At 43.5% G+C, this 25,042-nt stretch overlaps 1 protein-coding gene and 1 long non-coding RNA gene across 13 annotated transcripts in view; one reads left to right on the top strand and one right to left on the bottom strand.

Moving 5' to 3' along the window:
• Window positions 1–25,042, top strand: part of Meis2 (Meis homeobox 2) — a 201,937-nt gene that overhangs the window by 172,485 nt on the left and 4,410 nt on the right. For all 12 annotated transcript variants that reach the window (NM_001415696.1, XM_006234746.5, XM_039104936.2 and 9 more), the window contains exon 10: window positions 23,740–23,798. In NM_001415696.1, coding sequence (NP_001402625.1) covers window positions 23,740–23,798 — 59 coding nt within the window. The remainder of the gene's footprint in view (window positions 1–23,739; window positions 23,799–25,042) is intronic.
• LOC134486425 (uncharacterized) lies at window positions 16,363–21,657 on the bottom strand. Its single transcript, XR_010065332.1, has 2 exons — window positions 21,589–21,657; window positions 16,363–18,090 (listed from the first exon to the last, which is right to left on the bottom strand). It is a non-coding gene; the product is annotated as an uncharacterized LOC134486425 (long non-coding RNA).

The following is a 25,042-nucleotide window of genomic DNA, read 5'->3' as shown; positions in this document are numbered from 1 at the left end:
GCTCCACAGATTTCCACCAGGTCATCTGAGTTACTTCATAGCTATCTCAGAATGTGCTCTTTGTTGTTACCTAAAGGGGCAGACACCCTTTAGAAATTTACCCAAGGTGCTTCTGCAGTAGTATTAAGCAGGGACAATGTTTTAGCAAGCTTTAAGCATCATTTCAGATCGATGAATGAAGAGTTGATAGAAACTGATTTGGCTGCTCAGGGTTGAGAGTAGACAGAGTGGTCTCACTAAGCCCTCTGAATTTTTTAAAGAATTTCTGTTACCTACCCATCCCTACCTACTCCTGCCTTTCCACAGACAGTTGTAAGGTTGGCAGTTTCATCCTAAACTGAGAATAGAAAGAGCACCCTCTGGGTGACTTCTATCAGTCTTTCCTTCTTAAAATTAAGGAATTGATCCATGAGTAATCTCCACATGAAGTTAAGCCCAGAACGCAGGTGATGCGGAGAGCTGAGCGTCTCATCCCAGAGCACCTGCAGCTCTCACCCTAAGTCAGGCTTAGTGTTCACTCTCTCCATCTGAGGGAGAGGGGGATGAGTGGTTGTCATCTGCCAAAGGGAGCATGGGCCCTGCGGCTTTGCTCTTCCAAACCTGTGGTCGGTGTTCAGAGTCGTCAATCCGCATGCGCAGAGGTGTTCCATCGGTCCTATTTGTCACTTTTGCCCATATAAGCTTTCTGAGGACTCACTGTATTTACACGTATCTGTGCCACTGTGGGAAGAAAAACAAAACCTCAGGAGACAGACCTGAACAAAAGACCTTGGATCCAGCGGTCCCTCTCACCACTTTGTTCCGTGTTCCAGTGAGACATTGTAGATAAAATATGAAGTGAACACAAAGAGCACCGATGTATTCTGAAACTCACTTTCCCATGCTCAAGTGGCAGACATAGGTTCCACTAGTGGATCACTGTAGGTGGGACTCGTTACCCAGAGTTGTTTTAGCAGTATTGGAGACTTTTCTATCTACCCTTCCAGAACTTAAAAGAACAACCATCAAACTTTATAATCTTTCAAGTATGCTCCCAGTCCTTGGCTGAATATGAAATCTTTACATTAATTGTATGGAGTCGGTGGCATCTCGCACCTGCAGCTGAGAAGTGGTAGCTCAGAAAGAGAAGTCAGTCACAAAGCTAAGGAATTGTAAATGAAAGATTGTATGTTTACCTCCCAATTTCAACCAAGGAACTTTTCTGCAAAGCACATAAGACGAGAGCACCTATTCGGCCTGTACATTTGTTTGAGAGGTCTCCCCAATCTGCTATCTCTTCCCTCTGTGTATCAGAATCCTTCAAGGAGGGTCCAAAGGTCCCCTGCACCCTTCCCCTCTCCTTGCCCACACTAGCTCCATCCTGGCTGCTTGTTCAAGGTCTTCCCGTAACCATGATACTTTGTTGCCCTGTGCCAATGCAGCCTCTCCACTGAAGCTCCCAGCTTTCTGAGACTAAGTGCCTAGAGGGGAGTAAAGCAGTGAGCATTGCTTGTCAGGATGGCTCCGATGTGTCCCCGTAATTCTCAGGTGATGGTCTGATACTTTGCAAAGCAAATAGGCCTTCACAATTCATCTTCAGGTCAAAGCTTCGGAGCGGACCTCATAATTCCCATTTTACAGCTAAAGTGATTTGAACACCTTAAAAGTCAGAGAGTTTGTCCCAAGCCATACTATAGTGACATCAGCAGAGTTCAAAGCCGTGCTGGGTTACAGCATCCTGCATTTCCAACTAAGCTTAGAGAACTACAGGGCGAGAAACTAATCTCAAAGTTAGTGCTTTTCTTTCACTTTGCAAGTGTGGCCTCCCATACAAGTTCTTGCCCTCTGTGTTTCCCTAAAAAGACGTGAGCACTCTGCCAAGGAGACAGCAGACACTGAACAAATATTTGTTCAAAGGGATCAAGTATCCTGCCTTCTAGAATTTCTACAAGCAATCAAAGACTATTAATAAGGGAGAGGAAATGAACCAGAAGAACCGAGATCACCTGAAGGGGAGTGGACCATATTCCTTGTGGTAATGGGACTCGTGATAGGTGCTGTAGAGCTCAGGGTTACAGAGAGAGGCTACCATGCTGAAATTCCCCCTCGAGTAGGGACCCTCAGCCTGTGCCTGCCTGGCACGGACTGCTCATCATCAGGTTGCGTCATATGGCCTCTGCTCCCTCCCCCTTTTGCACTGGTCTGGCCAAGTTCAGTGTGAAAATGACTTGGTGCCTCCTACCTGACATTTGACCTACATTAAGATTGGCGAAGGGGTTGGGGATTTAGCTCAGCGGTAGGGCGCTTGCCTAGGAAGCGCAAGGTCCTGGGTTCGGTCCCCAGCCCCGAAAAAAAGAAAAAAAAAAAGAAAAAAAGATTGGCGACAAAAGCCTGTCTTTGTGTGAAATTTTAAGAAGCCTGCATTTGTAAGAGGACATTTGGACAGGCCAAATCAATAAAAATAATTCACATTTCCAAGGCAAAATTCTCCTATAACAGAACTAAATAATGAGAACATTAGCTTGGAGCTGGTGGCTCGGGGTCAGAGCGAAGGCAGAGTTTACAGTTATTCATCTCTCGGAGTTGAACTACACCCCCCCATGTTAATTTCTTTTAAAGATTTTGAAATTTTAAACTGCTATAAAATGATACGCCCTTTCGTTTCTTCTAGACTTTGCCTTAGAATCTACTGGCTTACACATTTAGATAATACAACATTTCTGGTCTAAAACTTTCTTAGAAGGAAGTCTTACCAAGCCCCCAAATTACATTGTTGTTGTAAAACGTAGCTTCATTTCCCTGCCTGCCTCGGGTATGCCAGCTAAAGGAAGTGTGGCCGCTGTAACTCCTGCTTTCCTAGACCTCAACCTTGTGGGCGTGTATGTACACCAAGGCCTATGACAGCTACTGACTGGAAACTGAGTCACAGTATTGGAATATTTTAACCTTCAGTTTCACTGGACAGAAAATAGCAACTAATAATACCCACTTTGTTTGTGTTTGTTTTGTTTTGTTTTTGAGAACTAAGAAGATGCATATGTGTATGTACCCCATTTATTGTACAGCCCAATAAAATTCAGTAACGAGAATATGCATGGGAGTAAATTAATGAATTATGAGGCCCTCATAGAAAAAGATCGTCCACATTACAACCTCATGATGGCCACCCATTGGAACCTGAAATATAAATTAACTACACATCTTCCAAAGTTTCTACTAAACATATTAGCTTTTTTTTTCCCTAAGCCAGAGTTTGATGGGTACTACTCCAAGAAAATTGTGATGGCCTCCCGTGCCGGATTTTCTACTGTGCTAATTTCAAGGGTTTTATTTTACAGTCTTCCTCTTGTGCAAGCTGATATTTAGAAAATTTGTCATGATTTCTGCCTCGGTCATGACCATTGTCATAAGTAGAGCACATTCTAACAATTCCACGAGCTCCATTTAGTCAAGAGATTAAATAGAGTTCACCAATTCATGGGCTGTTGTCTTCACTTTAATGGAGCGGTGATTCGCAGTTACTGATCAACCTGCTAATGCCACTGTTCATAAATGGGAATGGGCCAACCCCTGCTGGTGTAATGATCAGCTGGAGGAGGCGTGGCCCGGGCACGGAACAGCTGATGGTTCTCCTCATTTCTGGAAGGGGGAGGGGGCTTGAGATGACTTCCTATAGGCAGGTAGGCAAGGCTAGGCAACTGTGACACCTCCCCAGGGTCCCTCTGATGCCAGGGATTTAAGAACCTCAGCTGTCAAAGAACAGTAAATTTCCCTTCAAAATATAAAACATAAATCAGTGTTTCCCAAACACTGAAAGGCAAGAAGCAACTAAATCCCCACAATAATGAAAAGAATCCTGTTAATTAAATCAGCAAGGTAGCTTCCCTCCCAGCACACCGCCCAGCTGAACACTAGAATACCTTGGAGACCAGAGCTGAAATGCAAGCTTTTTCTAGTTTTCCAGCCAGCATCCTGAGGGAACATTTACAAGAAAGGGGGCGGGGTGGGGGGGGAGAATCTTAGGAACAGGGTGAGTAAACACAACTTTTTTTTTTTAGAAGTTGTACTTGGACAATGTTTATCTAGAAAGGGAAGTTGCAAAACAAATTGTAAAGGAGGCTCAGCTTGTGTGCCAACCTCTTATCAGATCTGCACCTGTCGTGGGTGAGCTGAGCGCTACGTTGCTGTGAACTGAAGCACGGATTCCAGTGCATGGAATTGAAGGAAAGGCTAGACAGGGCGGTCGTTACTCCTCCTGAGTGTCTGCATGTTCGACTGCGTGCTGCGTGCTTCGTGCTTCGTGGTCTGCACTCCATGCTGTTTCTTTTTCATTTGTCTCTTGAACTCCCTGGCTCAAACGGTTTCTAACAGGATTACTTACATCGCACAGCTTTCTGTTTGTCCTGAACAGCCACTGACATAGATGTGTGGGTTGGCTTTAGTGTTTGGTTAATTGGCTGGTCTACTGAGAGAGAGTGTGTTGGCAGTGCTTGAGGAAAGCTTGGGAAACAAGGATTGTGGGTTGTTTGTTTGTTTGTTGGTAGGAGTCTGTTGCGTTTGCTAGTTCAGGGCCATGTGCCTCTGACACAAGCCTCTGACAGCAAGAGCCATCGCATTGGGTTTCCCTCCTTCTGTTTTGCACTGCTTTTGTTCTGTCTTTGAGACAAGATCTTAGTCTGGAGTCCAGATTGGCTTGGAATTAACAAGTAGCCCATGCTGCCCTACAGTTTGCTATGAAGCCAAAGCTGACCTTGAATCTCAGACCCTCCTGCCTCTGCCTCTCAACTACTGGGATTACAAGCATAAGCCACCACACCCAGCTGGGGTTTTGTCCTTTAAATTCCTCAAAACAAAGGTACCTCAAACCCATAATCTACCATTAAATTGGGTTTCATTGCCTTTGAAGCATACCAGCATCTATTCCCAGCAACCGAGACCTCTCTTCCGAATCTTTCAAAAGCTTGAAACTACAAAGCTACCCAACTCTTCACATAGAGCCAACTTAACTCTCCCTTATACAGTGTGTTATAAGTGCTGCAGGGTGTGCTGGCTGTGTGTTCTTGTCCATACAGGTGTCCATCTGCCCTTCGATAAGCTTTGTTTCCAAACGCTTCCTCTTGACAAGCAGGGGTGAGGCGGCGGTGGGGTGGGAGGTCTCACCAGCTGCACCCCCTTGCCATCCAGTTCACATCTACACATTAATACAGAAAGGTCATTCTCTGTGTTGAAGGTCAAAATGTCAGAAGCTCTATGGACAGACATCGGGAGGTAGGGACTAAGGTTTGAACCTGCTCCTCTCACATTCTAGGCAAGCCCTCTGCCACAGAGCTACATCCCCAGTTTGCTTTTGTGGTTATAGTTGCTACTTTGACTAGTTTATTTTTCATGGGTTTACTCATTTGTTTGTTTGTTATTCGTTTGTTTTGAGACAAGGACTCGTGTAATCCAGGCTGACCTCAAACTTCTTATATAGCCACTGACGTCTAATTTCTAATTTCCTTACTTCTGCCTCCGGAACACTGGGATTACAAGAAAACAGCACTATACCCAGAACCATCCCCTCTTTTTAGTCTTTCTTTGGAGACAAAGTCTCACTAAGTTTCCAAGGGTAGCCTTGAACTTTGGATAGTTCTGTCTCAGCCTTCTGAGTAAGAGGAATTACAGACCTATGCCACTAGGCCCCGCTAACTTTCAAATTGATAACAAAATTGAGCCCATAACTTCAAGACTGACATCCTTCAGATACTGCCAATCAATCACTTTGGCAGAAAGAAAAGACTTAGTAAACACAGTGTGTCTCAAACCCTAGCATCCTATAGCTGGGGCATATTTGTTATAGGAGTTAAGTGGCCACACTGATATCCCGGAAAAGCATGACAAGATGTCAGCACCAAACTCAGTCTTGTTATCTTCTGATGATGTCACTGGGTTGCAGCTCTTCTTGGTTTTCCTTCTCCGAGCTGACACTTTCTGACCTTTGACAGTGTTACCTCTGTGCTTGGTGATGGATGGCTTGGATCTCCTTAAGATTTTTATTTTCCCTGAGCTTTCAAATCAGGAAAGATTTAAAGTCGTCATACAGTCTACATGAGTCAGTGTGTGTGTGTGTGTGTGTGTGTGTGTGTGTGTGTGTGTATGCGCGCGCGCGCACGTGCATATATTCACTTTATATGTGCAAGCATATTAGAAGGAACAAGTTAGTAGTGGCTTTCAATTATGCTTGTCTTGTCTAATATTTCAGGGATGCTACTTTTGTTAAGGAAGTCATTATTAACAGTACTTTGAAGGGCTGTGGAGATGGCTCAGTGGGTAAGAGCACTGCTGTGGGAGCAGGAGGATTGAGTTTGAATACCTAGCATACATGTTAAAAACTTGGCATGGCTATTTGTGCATATAGCCCCACTGTTGGGAAGTGGAGACAGGCTCTTGGGCTAGCCTTGCCAAAATGGTGAGCTTCTGTGAGAGTGGGAGCCTGTCTTTAAAGATTGGGTACAAAGCAATGGAGGAAGACTTGTCATCTTCCTCTTGCTTCTACATGCCTACACATGGGCTCGCGTGCGTGCACACACACATACACATGAACACACGAGCACACACACACACACACACACACACACACACACACACACACCATTATCCTGAAATGACTAGTAGATGACACAATCTGTTCACCAGCATTGCTATTGATATCTTCCATTACAAATACGTTTGTGGCGGTCAGCTGATAGGGTAACTGCTTCAGAAGACAATATTAACTGTTTCCTAAAACCTGAAACAATTTAACAGAAAACATTAAAGTAGTTGCTGATTTCCTGCAGATGCAACCATTCATCTGGCCAGGCTTGCACCTAGTTTATAAAAACATCCGCTCCTCCTAGCCAAGCTTGATGTCTTAGGTATCTATAGCCCCTGACTGAGTAGGTGGAGGTCAGAGGGTGGAGGTCAGAGGACTTCTGGGGCTTGCTGGCTGCTAAACTAGCTGAGAAGCCCAAGCTCAAAGAGCCCGAAGAGACCCTGCCTCGAAAGAACAGGGTAAAGAGTGATAGAAGACCTCCAACACCCTACTATGGCTTCCATGAGTTCACAAGCACAGGTGCACAGACTATACAAGTCATGCATCTGCACATCCATGGGCACACATATCACAGGCCCATACCCAAAAGTAAAAATAAGTGTAAAAGTAGGAACAAGTTAATTATTGAATGAAATACAAGTTTCTCAGCCATATCTCTGGATTAACTTGTGAAGCCACCCAGCTGCCACAGATTGAATGAATGCTCAGAGTTGTTTACTGAGTACTACTGGAAAACCAGTAGGCAGAACTTCCTGATCATACTGCATAGTTCACTCTCGAATCCAAAACTAAATATCAGAATAGCATGATCAGATAACTAGGGTGCAGTCAGGAAAGGATTTGCCATAAAAACATGAGGATCTGAGTTCATATCACAACATCAAGGGATAAAAATAGTGTTTGCCTGGAACCCCAGTGCTGGGAGAGTAGAGACAGGAGGACGCCTGGGGCTCACTGGCCAGTGGTCCTAGTCAAATTGGTGAGCGGAATCAGTGACAGAATCTGTCACACGCAGGGCAGTTGAGATGAGACAGCAGTAGGGAATTGGGCCTTACCCAGAAGACCTGACATCCTGAGTTTGGTCCCCAGATCCAATCCACTCCCAAAAGTTGTCTTCTGACCTCCACAAGCATACAAGGTGTTCATGTAACACACACACACACACACACACACACACACACACACACACACACATCATCATCATCATCATCATCATCATCATCATCATCATCACAACAAATGAAATTAAAAGAGAAAGTAAATAAGAACTTGTGCCCAAAAGTAAGGTAGTAGGGAAGATACTGGACGTTGACCCCTGACCTCCATAAATAGGCACACACAGAGAAGAAAAGAAAAAAATTACAGTTTAGCGTTAAATATTCCCTTCATGCTATTTGACCTCTCTATAGGAGGACTGGCTGTGATTGAGACTGGCTGTCTCATGTCTTTAGGTTTTGCAGTGGGAGGCCAAAGGTCCAGTGTGGATGGTGGATACAACCATTGTGAAAAAAGCCTGGCCCCCTCTGCCACCTGAGGGGGTGACAGTAACAACACACCAATTTCTGTCCACGGTGATATCATTCTGACAATGGTGGGGAGGAGAACTGAATCTTCCGATAAGGAGTTTTCACAGACATACTTAGGAAGGGAAAGAATAAAGGTCTGCATTCCTCCATATGTTTCTGTGTGACAGATTCAAAGCCACACAGGTACGCAGAGCTGTTTAAACCCTCACCAAGGTGGCAGTCTCCAAACGCTTTGATGTCATCTCTGTGCAGGACCCCTGAGACTTTCCTGGGATCGGAATTCAGTTGACTTTATGTGGCTTGCCTGTCCTTTTCTGGTGTTCAAAAGGGGAAGGAAAAAGGTCTCCGCTCCTCCTTGTCCTCTTCCTTTAGTGTACGCTTTGCTTTGTTTGTTTGATTTTAAAACTGCCATTATGTGAAAGTGTAGCAAGTATAAATAATTGAGAAGAGAACTCTGTGGGGAAACCACTCTCGGTGCCTTTGTGCAGAGGCAGCTCATTACAGTGCTGAGAAGCAGCATTCCATAAGAGCAATTATGCAGCGTCAGTCTGTCATGGATATTAACCAAGGGGAGTAGATAAGACACGGGAAAACCATCTTGTAACTTATTTAATTACGTTTATTTGGTTTCTTCCAATAGGTCCTCTCGTGTGCAATTTCTCCGGCCACTCCATAGTTGCCGTGGTCTTTGCAGGACTGTTCCGTGACATTTGGGTATTTTTGTTGTTGTGTTGTTTTGTTTTGTTTTTTGGCATTCCTCCTCGATTTTGTGTAGACCTAAAACGTATTTATATTGGAGTTTAATTTCCACCCAAGGAGAGGTTACCCATGAAAATGGAACCATAATTTGGTCATGAGGTTTTTAATCCCTCCTAGGGCTTATACAGCCAGTTAATATATGTTAATACAGCAAACTGAATAAAAGGTTAAATACGTGGGTCAGGCTTGGAGCCTCTTAGAATGCTTCCTTCTGCTTAAACGGAAGGAAAAGCCTGTAATGGCGCTTGCCTGACTTTCACCCCCATCATTTTAAGAATTGCTTTGCCAATCCTTCACGGCAAATAGTAATTTTAAGTGGGACCAAAACAGAGCTCGGCGTGTTTGCACTCCACAGTAATGATAGAGTAGCCATGCTCCCTGGAGTCAATAAGCCCAACAACTGACTCCCTTCGCCTCCTGTGAGTGAATCACTGCTGTTAGCCTGAATGACAGCATTGCCTAGAGAACCAGAGCCCATCACCACATTGACCTCATCCCGGGATGTCGGGGTTCAGAGGGCAGGCAGGTGGTGTTTAACACAGTTATAAGGAAAAGCCGATTTTATAAGTGTGGAATCTGTAAACAAGGAAGTGGAATTGATTGGAGGGTGGTGGGGGGCCAAGGAACCTTTGGTGTACATTAAAATACATTACCCGAAGCAACCCTCATTCCTGAACTCTGTCTCTCACCTTCTCCTGTGTCCTTCCCTGAAGCATCCCTCCATTCCTGCCCCCTGCCTCCTCCGACCTGTCACATGAGTGAATGTTTCAACACAATATATAGTAGAGGCTGCTGGCTACAGCCCAGTCACAAACTATATATATATATTTTTTTCTAAATATTTTAACCTTTTACAGTTAATTCTTTTGCATGAGGAGGGGGTGAATGTGTGACGTCAAGAAAACACGTGAGAATTATTGCTCTCCTCTCACCACGTGGGTTCCGAGGATAGATTTCGGGTTATCAGTCATGGTGGTAAGCCTTAGACTTACAGGCCAAGTCATCTCGCCAGCCCTATAATGTGTATCTTAAGTTGCTGGGGTTATTTGTTTGTTCATTTATTTCTAATCTTTATTTTGAGGCAAAAATTTAGTCATACCAGTCGATAACAAATGTTTAAGTGAGGAATGGAAAGACAGAGAAAACCTTAAACTACAATCACCCCCTCACTTTTAAATTACTTTGAAAGTTCTAAGGTGCCTGTTCAACCAGGGTGTTGGAGATGGTGTCTCCTGGGGAGCCATGGTTTACAGTCCCACTGGGAGGTAGACTTGAGTAAGAGACATCTATCTATACAGCACAAGGCCTGCTGCCAGTGGCCTAGGCAACTTTGGGAGGATGCAAATCCTACTTTTCCATTGATGGATGGCTTTAAATTGTAGTTTCCACAAGAAGTTAGAATGCCATGGTTTATCTCAAGAGCTGGGAACCCCAGCACCCTTGAAAACCCTGGTAGCTTGTTAGGATTTGATTTGTAGCCTCATTCCCTTGTAGAGGGTGTTTATCAGTCTTCACAGGGGCATGATGTAACTCAGAGCAGAAATGAGAAAATCCTTACATTGTGCGACCTTAGTGGCCATAATCCCATAGTACTTGATCTTGGACTCTTACTTTGAGAGACTAACTAAATAACTAGTGTTCACTCTAACAGTTCTGGGAGGAAATCTTTAAAAGGGTTTAATCCATATAAAAGATTGCCTTTCTTTCCCTCTATCTCAAGCCTTCTGTCTTCCATTCATGTTTTCTATCATCTCCCAGGATAGGCACTCATAACACCTTCTTACCCAAGTGGGTACCCACCACAGTGGTGACATCTTGCTCTAGTTCTGTCCCATGCTACACACACACACACACACACACACACACCTACTCACACAGAGCAAGAGACTCCATTTCTGCCAGAGGAGTCCTTCCCTTTCACCTCTGCAAATTCTAAATTTGCCTGTCTGTCCGCCACCCAGGTGAGCGTCACACCTTGTACTGGGTTAGGGTCTTCACTTATTTCTCAGTTTGACATTCCTGAGAGCAGCAGACCCAGGAAGGCGGAATTATGGCCATCTTAGCACTGCCCCGCTTAAGGGCACATTGTTCATCAGAGATTTAGCTGCAGCATTGTGTGTGTGTGTGTGTGTATGTGTGTGTGTGTGTGTGTGTGTGTGTGAGAGAGAGAGAGAGAGAGAGAGAGAGAGAGAGAGAGAGAGAATACAGACAAGAGATTTCCTAATGGGTCTTCTATTGTCAATTCTAAATTACTTGCTAGAGGGAAGGAACCCTGTTTTCATTTACTTGTTCAGTTGTATATTCACCAAACATTTTATTGGAGATGGTTGAGAAGGTGTCGATAGGAAAGAACTAAATTATGCTCTCTATAAGATCAACTAGGTGAAAAGCAGAAAAGTAAATTCTAGTCATTACATTGAATAAATGCTGCAGGGGCCATATCATTAATGACTAAGGGTGTGTGTGTGTGTGTGTGTGTGTGTGTGTGTGTGTGTGCGCGCGCTCAAGGGTTTGAATTTGTATATATATGCACTTGTACACAGAGGTCAGAGGTTGTTATGATATATTCTTCTGTTGCTGCCTTCTTAATTTTTTGAGATAGGGTCTGTTATTGAACCTGCAGCCATACTGGGAAGTCAGCAAATCTTGGGATCCTTCTGTCCTGCTTGTCAAACACTGGGCGTATAGAAACACCATGGCATTTCATTTAGTTCCTTCTTCCTTCCTTCCTTCCTTCCTTCCTTCCTTCCTTCCTTCCTTTCTTTCTTTCTTTCTTTCTTTCATCATGGATGCAGGGAATCGAAACTTTAGTCTTTGTGCTTGCACTGTGGCAGGCAAAAGAGCTAACTCCCCAGCCCCAGGAAATGCTTCTTAATCAGATTATGCAACAAAGTTACCCCAAAGAGGTGCTCTCTGATAAGAATTTTGAATGATGTGTGGACCAGATGGCTCTGGAAGGAAGACCATCCCAGATGGAAGAAATAGTGTGGCCCTAGCTAGTTAGCATATTAACTTTAAACTTATGAATTAATCTTGGATTATTTGTATGTTGCATGATTCAAAAATCTATGACAGCTAAAACAATTACAGCACTAAGTTATTTTGTGTTTACTGGATAGCAATGTTACTTATTTTGCTGTGACGAAGGAGACAACCCTTCATAAGAGTTAAATTAACTATGCTGGGAAATCTTAGTCAGAGATGTAGATGTGCTCTAAAAACCCCTTCAAACTGTGGTACATCTAGGTATTTCCTCCGTAGGAAATTTCAGAATCAAAGGTTGATATCTTCATTCCTCTGTAAATGGCAGTTGGGGGAGTGTATCCACTCATCCTTTCAAGCTAAAATATTTAAGGACTAAAGGCAGACCTCTGTTTTGCTAGGTCTCTTGTGGTTTATAAAGTAAATTTTATATCTTTTATGATTACGGGATCAGGGCTAAAATTTTTGTGGGTAACAGTATCATCACATTGCAGACACTTTGTGTAGTATCTTTGCTGAAAACATGGGAGGCTACCTGGTCGTCCATCCAAGCAAAAGATGTTTTATTTGCTCTTAAAAACAAGACAATCTGGAAATCTTACTTAAAAATTAGTCGTTGGTGTTTGAACATCATGAATATGAAAACACTAAGTCATGTGTCTGTGAGTGGAATTTTTTGCTTCATGATAGAATTATGTTTCATAATATTTTAATGATTATTTGGGGTCGTGTGGAATTTGTCGAAAGTAACTTAAATATTTTTTGTTGTTTTAAACCTTCGATTTTTAACCCCCACGGACAGCCCGTATGAGAGTATAAACTGGTTAGAGAGCCCTGGGTTTAAATAGAAGGGATGTCACTTGTGCGCATGTTTACGATGCGTTATTGGATGGATCCATAATAGCACTTGACTTTTCCTGGTTTACTTTTGTTGCCCCTCCCCACCCTATTTTGGGTTGAAGCCACTCTAAAGTTTAACACCTGGGAGATTTCTCGCGTATGTCTCCCTTTAAAAGTGCTAAAATCTCAGCCTCCCAAACAAGAGACCCACTGCAGCTTAAAGAAAAGAAGTGGTGTTGATAAAAAAGGCCCAAGAATGTTGCCACCTTTCCAACGTGTCCTCAGCAAAGCCCTTTCTTTTAAGCCAGCAGGAGAAAGGAAAAGGGATAAGAGCCTGCTCCCTCCAAATGCTTCTGGCGTGCCAATCTGGTCTTCTGAAACATCCCCTGCTGCTCCAGAAAAAGGAGCCCCTGAAGCAAATGAAAACTCTGGTGGGGACATTCACATGCATAGCACCCTCCCTCCAAGTGCTTTAGATCTCGGGTCCTGGAGTGATTTGGCCTGAGTTGAAGAATAGAGACTTGTGAACCATTTGTCTCCACACCTAGAGTATGCTGAAGTGCGGTGTCTTTCACCTTAAAAGCCCATTTAAAAAGAAAAATATGGTTTGTGAGAAGGACACAATTTGGACACCATCAGACTTAATGGAGTCCCTTTTAAATGTAACACCAGATCCCATCAATTCTCTTCCAAATTAGCTGTCACCACCTCGAGAAAACCTGCCCTTGATTCTTATGTAAGTGCTTAAAAACACAGTGTGTGTGTGTGTGTGTGTGTGTGTGTGTGTGTGTGTGTATACCTTCTTAATACCATTACTAAAACCATGCATGCTAAGTTTAAGGCAATACAACTTGTGTCACTGTACAGTGTGACATCTATGTGATTGTCATCAGCTTCAAAATCTGGTCACGTGGATCATCTCAGAACTCAAAATGAGCAAGCTAGACCTCCAAGAAATAAACCAGGGAGGTTTTCACTTACTGGCTGACATGATCTGAGGAAGGACTTGGGAAAAGCTTGAGGTATATGAAAAGACAGGATGTTTTCAGAGGCAGCCAGTTTTTTAAGCTTACTGCTCAAGATCTAGAATATTCCTACCTTTATAAATATGGAGAGGAGAGATGGTTTTGGAGTATTTGCTCCTTGCCTGGGCTTCACATTTCTTGTGTCTTGAATGGCCTCCTACCTTTTCAGCTCACTATCAACTCAAAGGTGACATCAGGAAACCCAGCATACCTCACCCTAAATCAGGCTTTAAAAGGCAAATGGCCAGTTTCGATCAACTGTGCACCATGCAGTATCAAAACGCAGACTCTCAGATGCACTGTCCTAGAGCCCTCCCTCTCAGAAAAGCCCAGCACAGAAGTCATTCTAAAAGTTACATGCTGCTTGTTGTCATTGCTGGCATCTTAATTGGGGTCCTCCTCATTTCCCCTTCCCCTTTCTTCCCGCATTGCCCAAGATTTTTTGTTCCGTCTCAGCCACTCGGTTCTCATGCAGTCAGTTCTGTTCATCTGCTACCTAACTGTTGGAAAAGGTCTCCCTCAAGAAGCATCATAGTCTCACTTCTCCCCTCAGGAATTTCAGAGATTCAATTTATACCTACCCAAAGAACCCCAAGCAGCTTGTTGCTACCAGGTATCCCCAGAACCCAGCAGAAAGTGCCATTCAATCATAATTACCCTCCTGGCTTCTGGAAGTCAACCTTGGTACCTTCAAGCAGCATCTTATTCCCTTCCCTAACATTTGTTTGCTTGTTTTTATTTTCAAATGCTCTTTCAAACTGCTTCAATTTTTCCCCTTCCAAGAATTTGGTAAAAAATTTTCCCCCTTTTCTTCTAGTGTTGGAGAGCAAGCCCAAGGCCTCATATACCCTAAGCAAGCACTTTGCAAGGGTGTATACCCACCTCCAGATTTTAGTTGTCTCCTTCCTCTGCAGCCCCTTGCTAGCTCGAGCTCACTACATAGCCCAGGCTGGTCCAGAACTTGCTTCCACTTCTTCAGTGCTTGGATTCCAGGTGCCTGTGCATGGCCATGTGTGTTGAGCCACCTCTCTTATGTCTATAGTTGATTCCATTGCACTGATTCACTGGGTATGGGTGTTTATTTCTAAGAACTTGTGTCTTCTCAAATCATGTCTTTTTTTTTTTTTCAGTTTGCTTTTGTGTATATGAAGAATAGAAATTTCGAAAGGCATGATTTGCATTTTCAAATGTTTAGATGTATTTACATACGTCGTCCACATGTCACTAAATTTGGTTTAGGATCACTACACAATGTGAACGGCTTATCAGTTGGTGACACATGTACAGATTTTTATGACCCTTGAAATTATTCCTAATAATTGTTTTGGGATTGAAAAGAGATGAATGAGTGTATGTGTTAGGCCCATTCTCAGCTCCCCACCCACAAAGCCAATCACTGGGACACACAGCCCAGAGGAGCACAGCTACTGAATGAGAATGACCGTGGAGGAGAAAGCTCCTGCTCCACACATTTGGTCAAAGGATAAAGCCAGTAACCAAGCTGAAGAAATCCTCATCCCCTCTTAACACAAGAAAGGAGGGAGAAGAAGGCTCTAGAACAGAGACCAATTGAATGCAAACAAACCCTTCCTCCTCTCCAAGTTAGCAACAGCCCCTCCCACCCTTCCAGCCTTCTACCTTAGAAGGAATAGGTATAAATCTCCATCTGTATTATTTTTCACCATCCTTTGGAGCAGCACAGAAAAAAAATCTAGCCACTAAAGAACTTGTCCTTGGCAAAGCTTATTGCCCTACACATGTGCAGTATACAAGCATGTCTGTGTGTGTGTGGGGGGGGGGTTGGGATGGGTGTGTGGGGGTGTCTATGTGGAGGGGTTGGGGGGGTGTATGTGGGGTCAGTAGGGAAGTGGGGGGAATATGGGTAGATGGGTGTGTGGGTAACCAAAGAGCTGGTGACTTCTCAGTGTCATACAACTGACGAGGTCATGGTGACTTCTTCATGCTGCTCCATGTCCCCTTCGGTTGTTGGGCACCTCTGACTGGACAAGATTACTGTTGAGAACAGAATCAGACCTTTGCAGACAGTTCATTCTCAGCAAGAACATGCACGCGGCTTATTTCGTTGTTGACTTTTTTCCCCCTTATAGGTTACTCAGGGAAATGCATGTCAGTATAAATCATGAGTAATGAAATCACCATTATGGCGTCTTGGCTATTGCATTTGCTAAAACCTTTCTGGACATTAAGTCAGCTTTCAATGATTGATATTACAGACAGTAGATAAACATTTTTGATGCATCTGTTTGCTCTCAGATTTAAAAAAAAAAGAGCAAATCGTTTCCCCCCCCCCCCTTTGATTGAAAGAGTGTGATGCCACTGGGGAGGGAAAGGTTCAAATGTGATCATCATAGGTTGGTGACACCAAAAATAGAAACTCACTTAGGGTAAAATTTGCTGTCAGGAGAAATGGAGCATTCTTTCTGAACCCGGGAGCGTGTGGTCCGTGTGAGCTTGCTTGTAGAGGGTTGCTACAATAAGGCTTCTTTCATACAGGTGTGTTTATGCCCCAGGCTTGCTGGCCACAGTCCATTCCATTTACAGAAGCTGAATTAAACAATAACTACCGCTTGCAAAAAAAAAAATGGTGGAGGTGGGGGGAAGGGGAGGGGGAAAGGTGAGCGTCAAAGGAGATGCCTGAGAGCTTTGTTAGGGCCAAGAAAAACCCTGTTGTAGTTGTCAGAGCTTGTTGATGTTGCTGGGAACGGCACTTTTTTTTCTCCTGGATTTTGTGGTTCTGCCTTAGGAAAGAAAGTAAAATAGAACGGAAGAACAAAGTCCCACTCTATAAATCAGCAGCTGCTCCTTGCCAGATCAAAGGAGTGACATTCTTGCTCCTGGACTTCTTGTCCACTTGAGGGCTTGACAGGCAGCTAACAGCTGGCCCGCTGCACTATAAGAGAGAATCAGCCTACATCTTCTTCCAAGCAGATGACAAGCTAATCAGAGACCTATCCATAGCCCAGGACATGGGAGTGCCCCTTGACCTCCACCAACATCTCGAATACATAATTGCTAAACAGCGTGCTGTATTTTTGGCCCTGTTAGTTCTTAGGTTCCATTGAGAAGTAGAATCTGAGATAACACTTCAATCAAAGGTGATCATGAAAGCTTTAAAAAAAAAAAAAAAAGAAATACAAGATGTGTTAGGATCAGGTCTTAGCATGAATTAGCACATGCTTGGAACATGATGGGAAGTAGCTGTGACTGAGAGCAACTGATTATCAGGTGAGACTGGATACATGTCAAAGCCCCGTCAGGCAGGCGGTTTGGAGCTAGGCACCGGTCACTTTGAAAATGGCCGCTGTTTCTTTGTAGGTCGATGGGGTTGCACGAAGTTACAGAATTATCTTCTGAGTCTGCAGAAAGTGGTTTTCAGGACCACTCTAAGGTGTGCAGGTATCCAAATCCGGAACTTTAATGTCGGTAGTAAAACATTCCAAGTAATTCAGCTTCTCGATGATTTCTATCTGCAATAAATCACATACAGGATGAAGTAATATACTATTGCTTCTGTCTATTGACTTAGTGTTCTCTCTTTAAGAGGGGAGATCTTAGGTATGAATAGCTAAGGAAATTTGAGTGTTTTCTCCTCCCTTGCTTTCAAGTAATTCTGAAAGATCCCCTTTATAGGGCATGATAAACAGGCTTACGTGAATAACCGGAGAGCATTCTGTAAGAGTAACAGTGCTTCAAAGTCAGGACCTGCTCAGATGTTCTCCTGCACACCGCTGAGTGTGAGTGTGCTAACGGAATTGTGTTGGATATTGCTTGGCCTTCCAAAAGAAAGAAAAGATAATTCTCTGTGTAAGAGGACATTTCTCAGATACTTTTATTAAATAAGGAAACTAAATTGTCCAGTCAGAGAAGATGCCCAATTTTCTCCATCATCTCCTTTCACAATCCCTTTAATAAAAAAAAAAAATACGTATTATTGAAGTTCAAAAGGTACAGAAGTAGACTGAAACGTCAAACAGTAGTGTGCCATCCCCTGGGTTCCTGAGAGACCCACTGTTGACAATTTTCACAAAAGCATTTTACTGCCCCAGCTTTTACTTTAAGAGATACAGATAGGGTAAAGTGAATCGTTATTATAAATTGTTTGTTATCCAAGGCAAGTGATTAAAAGACTTCTTAGATTTAAAGCACTTAAAGATACATCCTGTAGGCAATGTTTGTGGCCATGAGGGTCACAATTAAAACTTGAACTTTGCAACCTCCTGTTCTTAGGCGGAGCACTCACTGCAAGGCCTCCGGAGCATAAGTGTGAAGAGGTCACCTGGAGAACCTTTCAAGTGCAGATCTAGGATCAGTAGTACTGGGCGGGGCAGAGTAGGCTGCTGCACCTCTCATGCTCCAGACAGAGGTCCAGTGGAAACTGCTGGTCCTGTAGGGAAGATTTGGAGAGCCACTCAGAGGCTGGGCTTGCAAAGGAGCCCACTCTGCAACATGGTCTTCAAGTAGATGCTTGTTCTAAAGTCACACACATGCGCGCGCGCGTGCGCGCGCGCACACACACACACACACACACACACACACACACACACACACAAACACAGTTAACTTATTCACACCACATTCTCATCCTGTTATCAGTCCAGAATGACTATTTTTCGTAGTCACCCATCTATTCTTAATTATTATCCATAGGGGAACAGAGCTTTTGAGGAGCGTCGATTAGGTGATCTGACCATAGGCTAACTAACATTTAATGAGCCCTCACTATACACTAGGCAGTATGCCAAGAACTTTACATACATGATCTCTGTCAGTCCTCAAAACAACCCAGGCCCAGTAATCCCCCTAGTTGATGGATAGGAAACACACTGGGCTTAGGGAAGGTATAAGGGGCACACACTGGGCTTAGGGAAGGTATAAGGGGCACAAGCCCCTTGGGTTTATTGTTGTGTTTGTCTATGCGAAGGTTTAGCATGTGGGACAATACTTAGGAGGCCTGTGCTCAAAGTTGAGTATTTTAGGGAATAGCTATAGAGGTCCCTGTAACTTTAGGGGAGAGTTGGATAAAGCACTGGAAGCCCACAGTAGACAGCTATGGAAGAGATCTCTCACCCATTTGATAACCTAGCTCTGGGCCTTTCCCAGCAACTTGAACATTCTCCCCACTCAAGGCAAACTTGTAAGGCTACAAGCATTCATGCTTCCACACTAACCTCATGTTTCATATTGTAAGTGTATGGGTATTTATTTCTCATGTTTTTACAGGTGTGGGCAAATCTAATATTCTATCCAATCATAATTACACTATAGCTCAGGGACATTAGTTATGATCTGTGAATGAGTCCTAAAGTCATGTATGAATCTCGTGCATTTACCTCACTATGCTCGAAGTTGTCTTCAGGAAAAGAACCAGCATTTGAACGCCAGTGAAAACCTCGGATGTGCAGTTTATTAAACCTACCTAACTTGATGATTCAATCCAAAACTAGCAGACAGAGTAAAACGCACGTGTGAGCGAGTGTGCATGTGTGTATGCGTGAGTGTGTGTGTGTGTTTAATATGAAGAAAAAAATTAAAATAACTAACTGATTTTCCAAGGTTGAAGCCTCACTGAAATCTGGAGAAAGATGGTGCTGCTATGGTAGTGGTTGGAGTCCTGCCGCCAGGCAAAGCGGAAAGTTGAGCTTTTTCTGTTTTGTTTTTGAACCTGGCCCCTGTCACCAAGCTCTCTACAGCACCTTTTCCAGATTGATCTGATCCCTTGTCAACAGTTCAAGCCTCTTCCTTGACAACACCAATCCAAGCGAGAGCTTCAAATCCAGCCATCCTCACAGTGTTCAGGGCTGGTTGCTTTCCAAGCAAGCGCAGGGAGAGAGACCTGTGCTTTCTAACAAAGGAATGCTGAGTGGGTTGCCAGGTGTGGCGAGAAGTTAGTGAACCAGAAAGAAGGGATTTACCAACCATTTAAAAGGGGTGGGGGAATCAAGCAACAATCAGGAAGGACACCTGAGTCTACTCCTGTCAACCTGAGCTATGCTTTGGAGTGAAAAGTCTTTAAAAGAAAACTCAGTGGTCAGATTTCAGGTGGGGGTGGGGGAAGCATCAAAGCTGAAGTATTTGGATTTTCCTGAGGTGGTGGCTGGTGGTCTCCAGCAAGAATAAGGTGAGGCTTCAGTGATTTTTGCTGTCTAGAGTACATTCCTTGGACTCTACTGGGGGTGGGGGTGGGGTTATTTTGTTTGGATTTCTGTTGTTGCTTTTATCTCCGAGTTGACTTAGAAAGCCTCTTGATTCTTGGAAAGCCACTAAATTTATTTCTGTAATTAAGTCATTTTAAGCTAAGAGTCTCCTTAGTATATAAGTTTGAAGGACTGTACATACTAATGCATTTTCTATTTAAGTAAAATTTAGAGATGCAAGTCGCCTCAGGAGACTCTTGGAAGCTTTTGTGTAAGCCTGGGCACTAACTTCCTGCTCAATACAAATCAATAGAGCTAGTGTACTTTGGGGTACTCATCCCTTAGGGAGTCACTAAGGTAATTATCGGTAGCCCTTAAAAACAGTCACAATGAGGCTAGTGACATTTTTTTCTTCTAAGGGAAATCCGGAGAAGACACTTGATGTACTAACACATTTTCCGCAGAGTTATAAAAAAAAATTCAGAGTTTTAAAATCCTGTTTACCATCTAAGGGGACTTGACAACTTAGAGTTAAATTGTTTGTATTAATAAAGCAGTATACTGTATGTCTGCAACTTCAAAACCATTCTGGGGTGACATTAAAACTTAGTGAGTTGTCTCTTTCTTTTTTTCTTTTTAAATATGAGATACAGATGAAAAACCTCACAGTCTCTGGGTTGGAGATAACTTGGGGGGTTTCATTAAAGTTGGGTGCAGCTGGCTGCATTTTGGTTACTTGGATGTCTTCCGCAATATTTCAAATGTTTTGGGTTTGGCAAAATCCAAAATGTTTTTTGCCAAGACCCTCTTTTCCCCTTATTTTTTAAACCCGTGTGAAATGCAGGGATAACTTAATCCATATGTGTCTGATTCATTTACACTTAACTCATCAAAATGTTATTTTGTGAGACCCACTTAATATCCAAGAAACCTTTTGAGTCTTTTAAAGACAAGGCTTTTGTCTTTGAAGCAGGAAGTTGCATTTTTTCCATAGGAATGCCTTGGATGATTGAAGATGAGTTGACTTTTCAACCTAGATGCTTCAGTTTAAGTAGAATCAAACTTGATAATATGTTTGATATCTACATAAAGGAAAAGTCATGCTTAAGTAGCAATCAGAGGAAGTGGAAAGAATTCATGTCAAATTATCTAGGGGAAGACCATGTTTGGAAGTTCATATTGGGAATTAATGAAATTAAAAACAATCATTTCTCATTTGACTTTTTCATCTCCAAATCAAATGGCTTCATTTTGTTTCCTGAGAATATTTTTCTAAAGGGTAGTGGCCTGGGGCTGGTCAGTGTGAGGGAAGGAAAGAGCTGTCATTTTAATTTTCAAGACCACATTTTTTCTTAAAGTGAATATATTATTAATTTTAGTAATAACATCTATAGTGGTGTTAAGCTATTCTGAGATTATGGAAGTTGACAACTGGCAGGAGTTGTATGTTCTGGGTGAAGAAAACAACAGCAAAAATGGGGGCCCATGTGTTTTCCAAATCCTGTATGACTTGAAAGGGTGCATTAGAAATATGAAAAGATACTGGAACCCAAAATACTGAGACTGAAATTCCACAGAGGCTTCGTGGAGCCCACAGGGGAATGTAAAGTCACTATGGCTCTCTGAGAAAGGATCCCCCACATGCTGAAAACCAGCAGGGGCTTCTTTCTTTCAGCCCTGTTAGGAGGAGTGCGCAAAGACAGACCATTGGTTCTAATGAACATGCTGTCCACACCGTGGAAACTCACCGAAAATGTGATGCGGGGGTGACATTGCCAAGTTCCGTGCTTCTATACAGGCTTTCTAGCACACAAGATGCTTTCTCTAAATGTTCTATATTGTTACATCACGCCCATTGAACAACCTTGTGAGAGGACCCCCATTTTACCAATGTAAACATTCTGATAAGTATCCAAAGAAATGACCTGCGAGTGAACCTCTAACCTTCCCAGTAATTATTTGTTTGAAGACAGTGTGGAGTTCTCCTGCTGAGAACTAAGAACCGTGAGGCCTTGCAGCCCTGTGAGTGTTTGAGGGAATGGGGGAGAGAGAGAGGAGAGAGAGAGAAGAGCGAATAAGAGAACAATCTCCAAATGTAAATAATAAAGAAATAAAAAGAAGGAAACCTCAAGGGGGCAGGGGAGAGGGGAAAATACCAATTTACTTCGCCTAAAGGGTTGATGTACAAGAGAAAACAAAAACAAAACAACCCACCACACAGCTGGATTGCAGCATGTGAAAAGAGAGCTGCCCCTCTCCACCAGAAACATCAAGACAGACCAAAGGAGCCTGCTCTTGCTTGGTCTTAGTGGGACCCCTGAGAAGAGCCCCTGGAGAGGGCATAAGAAAGAGCCCTCCTAGGCCTGGGACAACAATGGTGTGATGGAGACCTTCTTTGAACTGGCTGCTTCTGGTCAGCAACCTTTCAGGGACTGGAAGGAGGGAAGGTAAATCCATAGCTTCAACTTTCCTATCTGAACTTAGAGCAGCCTGGCACTTCCCTTCCCAAAGCCAAGGAGTGGAACGTTTTGGAAGGCTGAAACATCCTTTCTTAAGCACTAAAAAAGTTCATTGTTTTGCAAACAGCGTATGCAAAAGGCTCCTTTGGTTTTCTCCCCGCCTTGTATTCATCTTCCTGGCTGTAGTCTCACTGGAGGACTCGCAGGAGGCCCAGAGTGTGCTTACTGTCCTCCCTACCTGCCAATGCTTGAGAATTCTTCAGAGAATGAACTTTGAGGTCTTGCCTGGAGCCTCATGTGGATGCATTAATCATTAAGCCCCCCCCCATATGCTAAGATTTGAAAGTAGAGCTGTTGAAAAACAAATGTTATCAATAGAAAACATTTCCAAGGACCTCCCTACCACCAGCCCCTCCCCAGCCTAAAACAAGGCCACTGCATCTTTCCCTGGAGTTCATATGGGTGGGGAAATACCATCATTAAAAGCAGGGGGGACAAGGGTAACTCACAAATGGTGGAAAACTGTTTTGTTTTTATTAAATTTGGAGAAATAAAGGAGATTTCTTATTGTCTTACTCTGTTTGTACATGAATATTTGATGGGCATTATTAAACATTAAAGTAACATGAAGTAGGCACTTATTTTTGGATTTTCTGCAAAATTAGATCCAGGCTTCTTAGAGAAAATAACCACTGCTCCTTACATTCCTGGGAATCAAGGAACCACCTGATTTGGAAACCGTTTCCCGGGCCCTAATATCAACCATGTGGACCTGAGGCTGGCTTTCGAGTGGGTTGAAAGGTGGCTGGGTTTATGGTTGGCAGTTAGCTTATCCACTGCCCTGGGTGTCCCTGCTTTGGCTGCAAAGGCTGCCCCCAGCTGGCACTGACCTCTGAGTGACCCCTAACTTTACAGGCTTAAGCTGCAGGAGTTGCCGAAGACCAGAAGTCTTTGGGCCAGCACTTATTACTGCTGTGTTGGTGATAAAACTTCAGACAGCCTAATTGATGGCTTTGCTGACCTAACAATACCTTGTGAAAGCCGAGTGCCAGAGCCTGGGCTTCATTTATGGCCAGCTGCAAGAGAAGCTGAGCCGCCCTGGGATGAGGAGTCCAGGGAAAGGGGCAAAATGTCCAGCCTGTGAACAGCGACCTGGTTCCTACTTGTTCCAAAAGCAAATACAGGAGAAGAAGGGCTTTCTCCTGGAGAACTCCTGCCCCTCTCTGAAAATTAGTAACAAGTTGGCTTGGTTTTGGCCCCAAGATGATCCAGTCAGCTGGTTTTGAACACGGAAGGGCAAAGCTGTCTGTCGGTTATGTAGATGTTGTACAGTAGACTTTGGACTCTGATGTGCATGCCCTCCCCATGCTGTGCTCCCAAGAGCTGCTCACAGAACACAGAGACTGGGGTTGGTAACCAGACTTCTTCCTTCTGTTTCAGGTTTATTAATGCCAGAAGAAGAATAGTACAGCCCATGATTGACCAGTCAAATCGAGCAGGCAAGTTCCAACACATATCTATACCCATATCCCATGGGCACAAATCCTCCTCAAATCTTCTTTCAAGGCTCTGTCTCATCACCTGGTAAATAAGTACTTCCAGCAGGCATTCTGGGAGAATTTTTTTAATGTCCCCAGAATTCTCCTCTAGGAAGCAACTTCACTAATTGGTGCTAATTGGAGATTTCCCACCCCGACTCTACTGAACCGGCTTACAGAAACCGCTTTTGCTTTACTTTCTCAATTGGTAATTGGGCACAAGTATTCGTGCCACAAGCAGTTTGTTTGACTGTGAACTCTGGAATTACTCCTTGCCTGTCTGCATCCAATCATTAGCACACTCTCATTTTCTTGTTACCCACAACTCCTTGGTGTGTGCCTTGCACTCTGTGCCAGAGCATACACGGTTAAACTCACTAGGCCCATTCATTTGCTTTGACTATTCATAATATTCTATTAAAGCCTGACATTCGTTGCCGGCATTATTTTTTATTAAAAGATTATTACCTTTGTTTAAAATGCATTACATCCATCCAGCTGAAATGCATGTGGGGGTTTCTCACAATGCGTCTCCGTTTCTCTGAAACACTTATTATACAGAGCTGTCGGAACCATCCCATGTCCTCCTGAGCGCTTTGCTCTGAAATGGGCAACGCCCTTACTTTGCTGAGGCGGTGTGGTCTCCATAAAAAAAAAAAGTTTGTAAGAACAAACATCAGCTTTTCTCGCATTGATCGTGCCACTCCTGTGGTGGATGGGGATTCTAACTCTAGCCTTCATTTAAGCAATATATGATGATTACTCCTCTTTTAGACACATTTCCTCAATCATGCTAAAACACCACCCTTCTATTTCTGAAGGCCAGGGTGAAGAGTATAAAACAATTGAAACGTCCTGGTTCTCAAGTTCGCAGGTTTTGATGTGGGTAAAAAGGCAAACGTTTAGTTGAATTTATTTTACCTTATAAAGACACTCAAACTTCTGATATCTCTACTGATGTGCACTTGATTATTAAGCCCATGAGATGGTAAGAACACAAAACTCCGGGTGAAGGGCTTCTTGCAATGTTTGTCCATTGTCTACCCTTCACCGGATAGACAGAGAACCACTGAGGCTGGCTGGCCTACTGTGCTAGCAGAAGCCATTTCCCCATGCCTGGTCTCTGAGTCTCCTTCCCCCTCCCCCCATATCAGCCACCATCTTTAAAGTGCCATCCACATTGTTCTGTGACATGTCCTTGATGC

This window comes from Rattus norvegicus, chromosome 3, assembly GCF_036323735.1.
Source record: "Rattus norvegicus strain BN/NHsdMcwi chromosome 3, GRCr8, whole genome shotgun sequence".
Classification (NCBI taxonomy): domain Eukaryota; kingdom Metazoa; phylum Chordata; class Mammalia; order Rodentia; family Muridae; genus Rattus; species Rattus norvegicus.
This window is presented reverse-complemented; position numbering and strand designations above follow the sequence as displayed.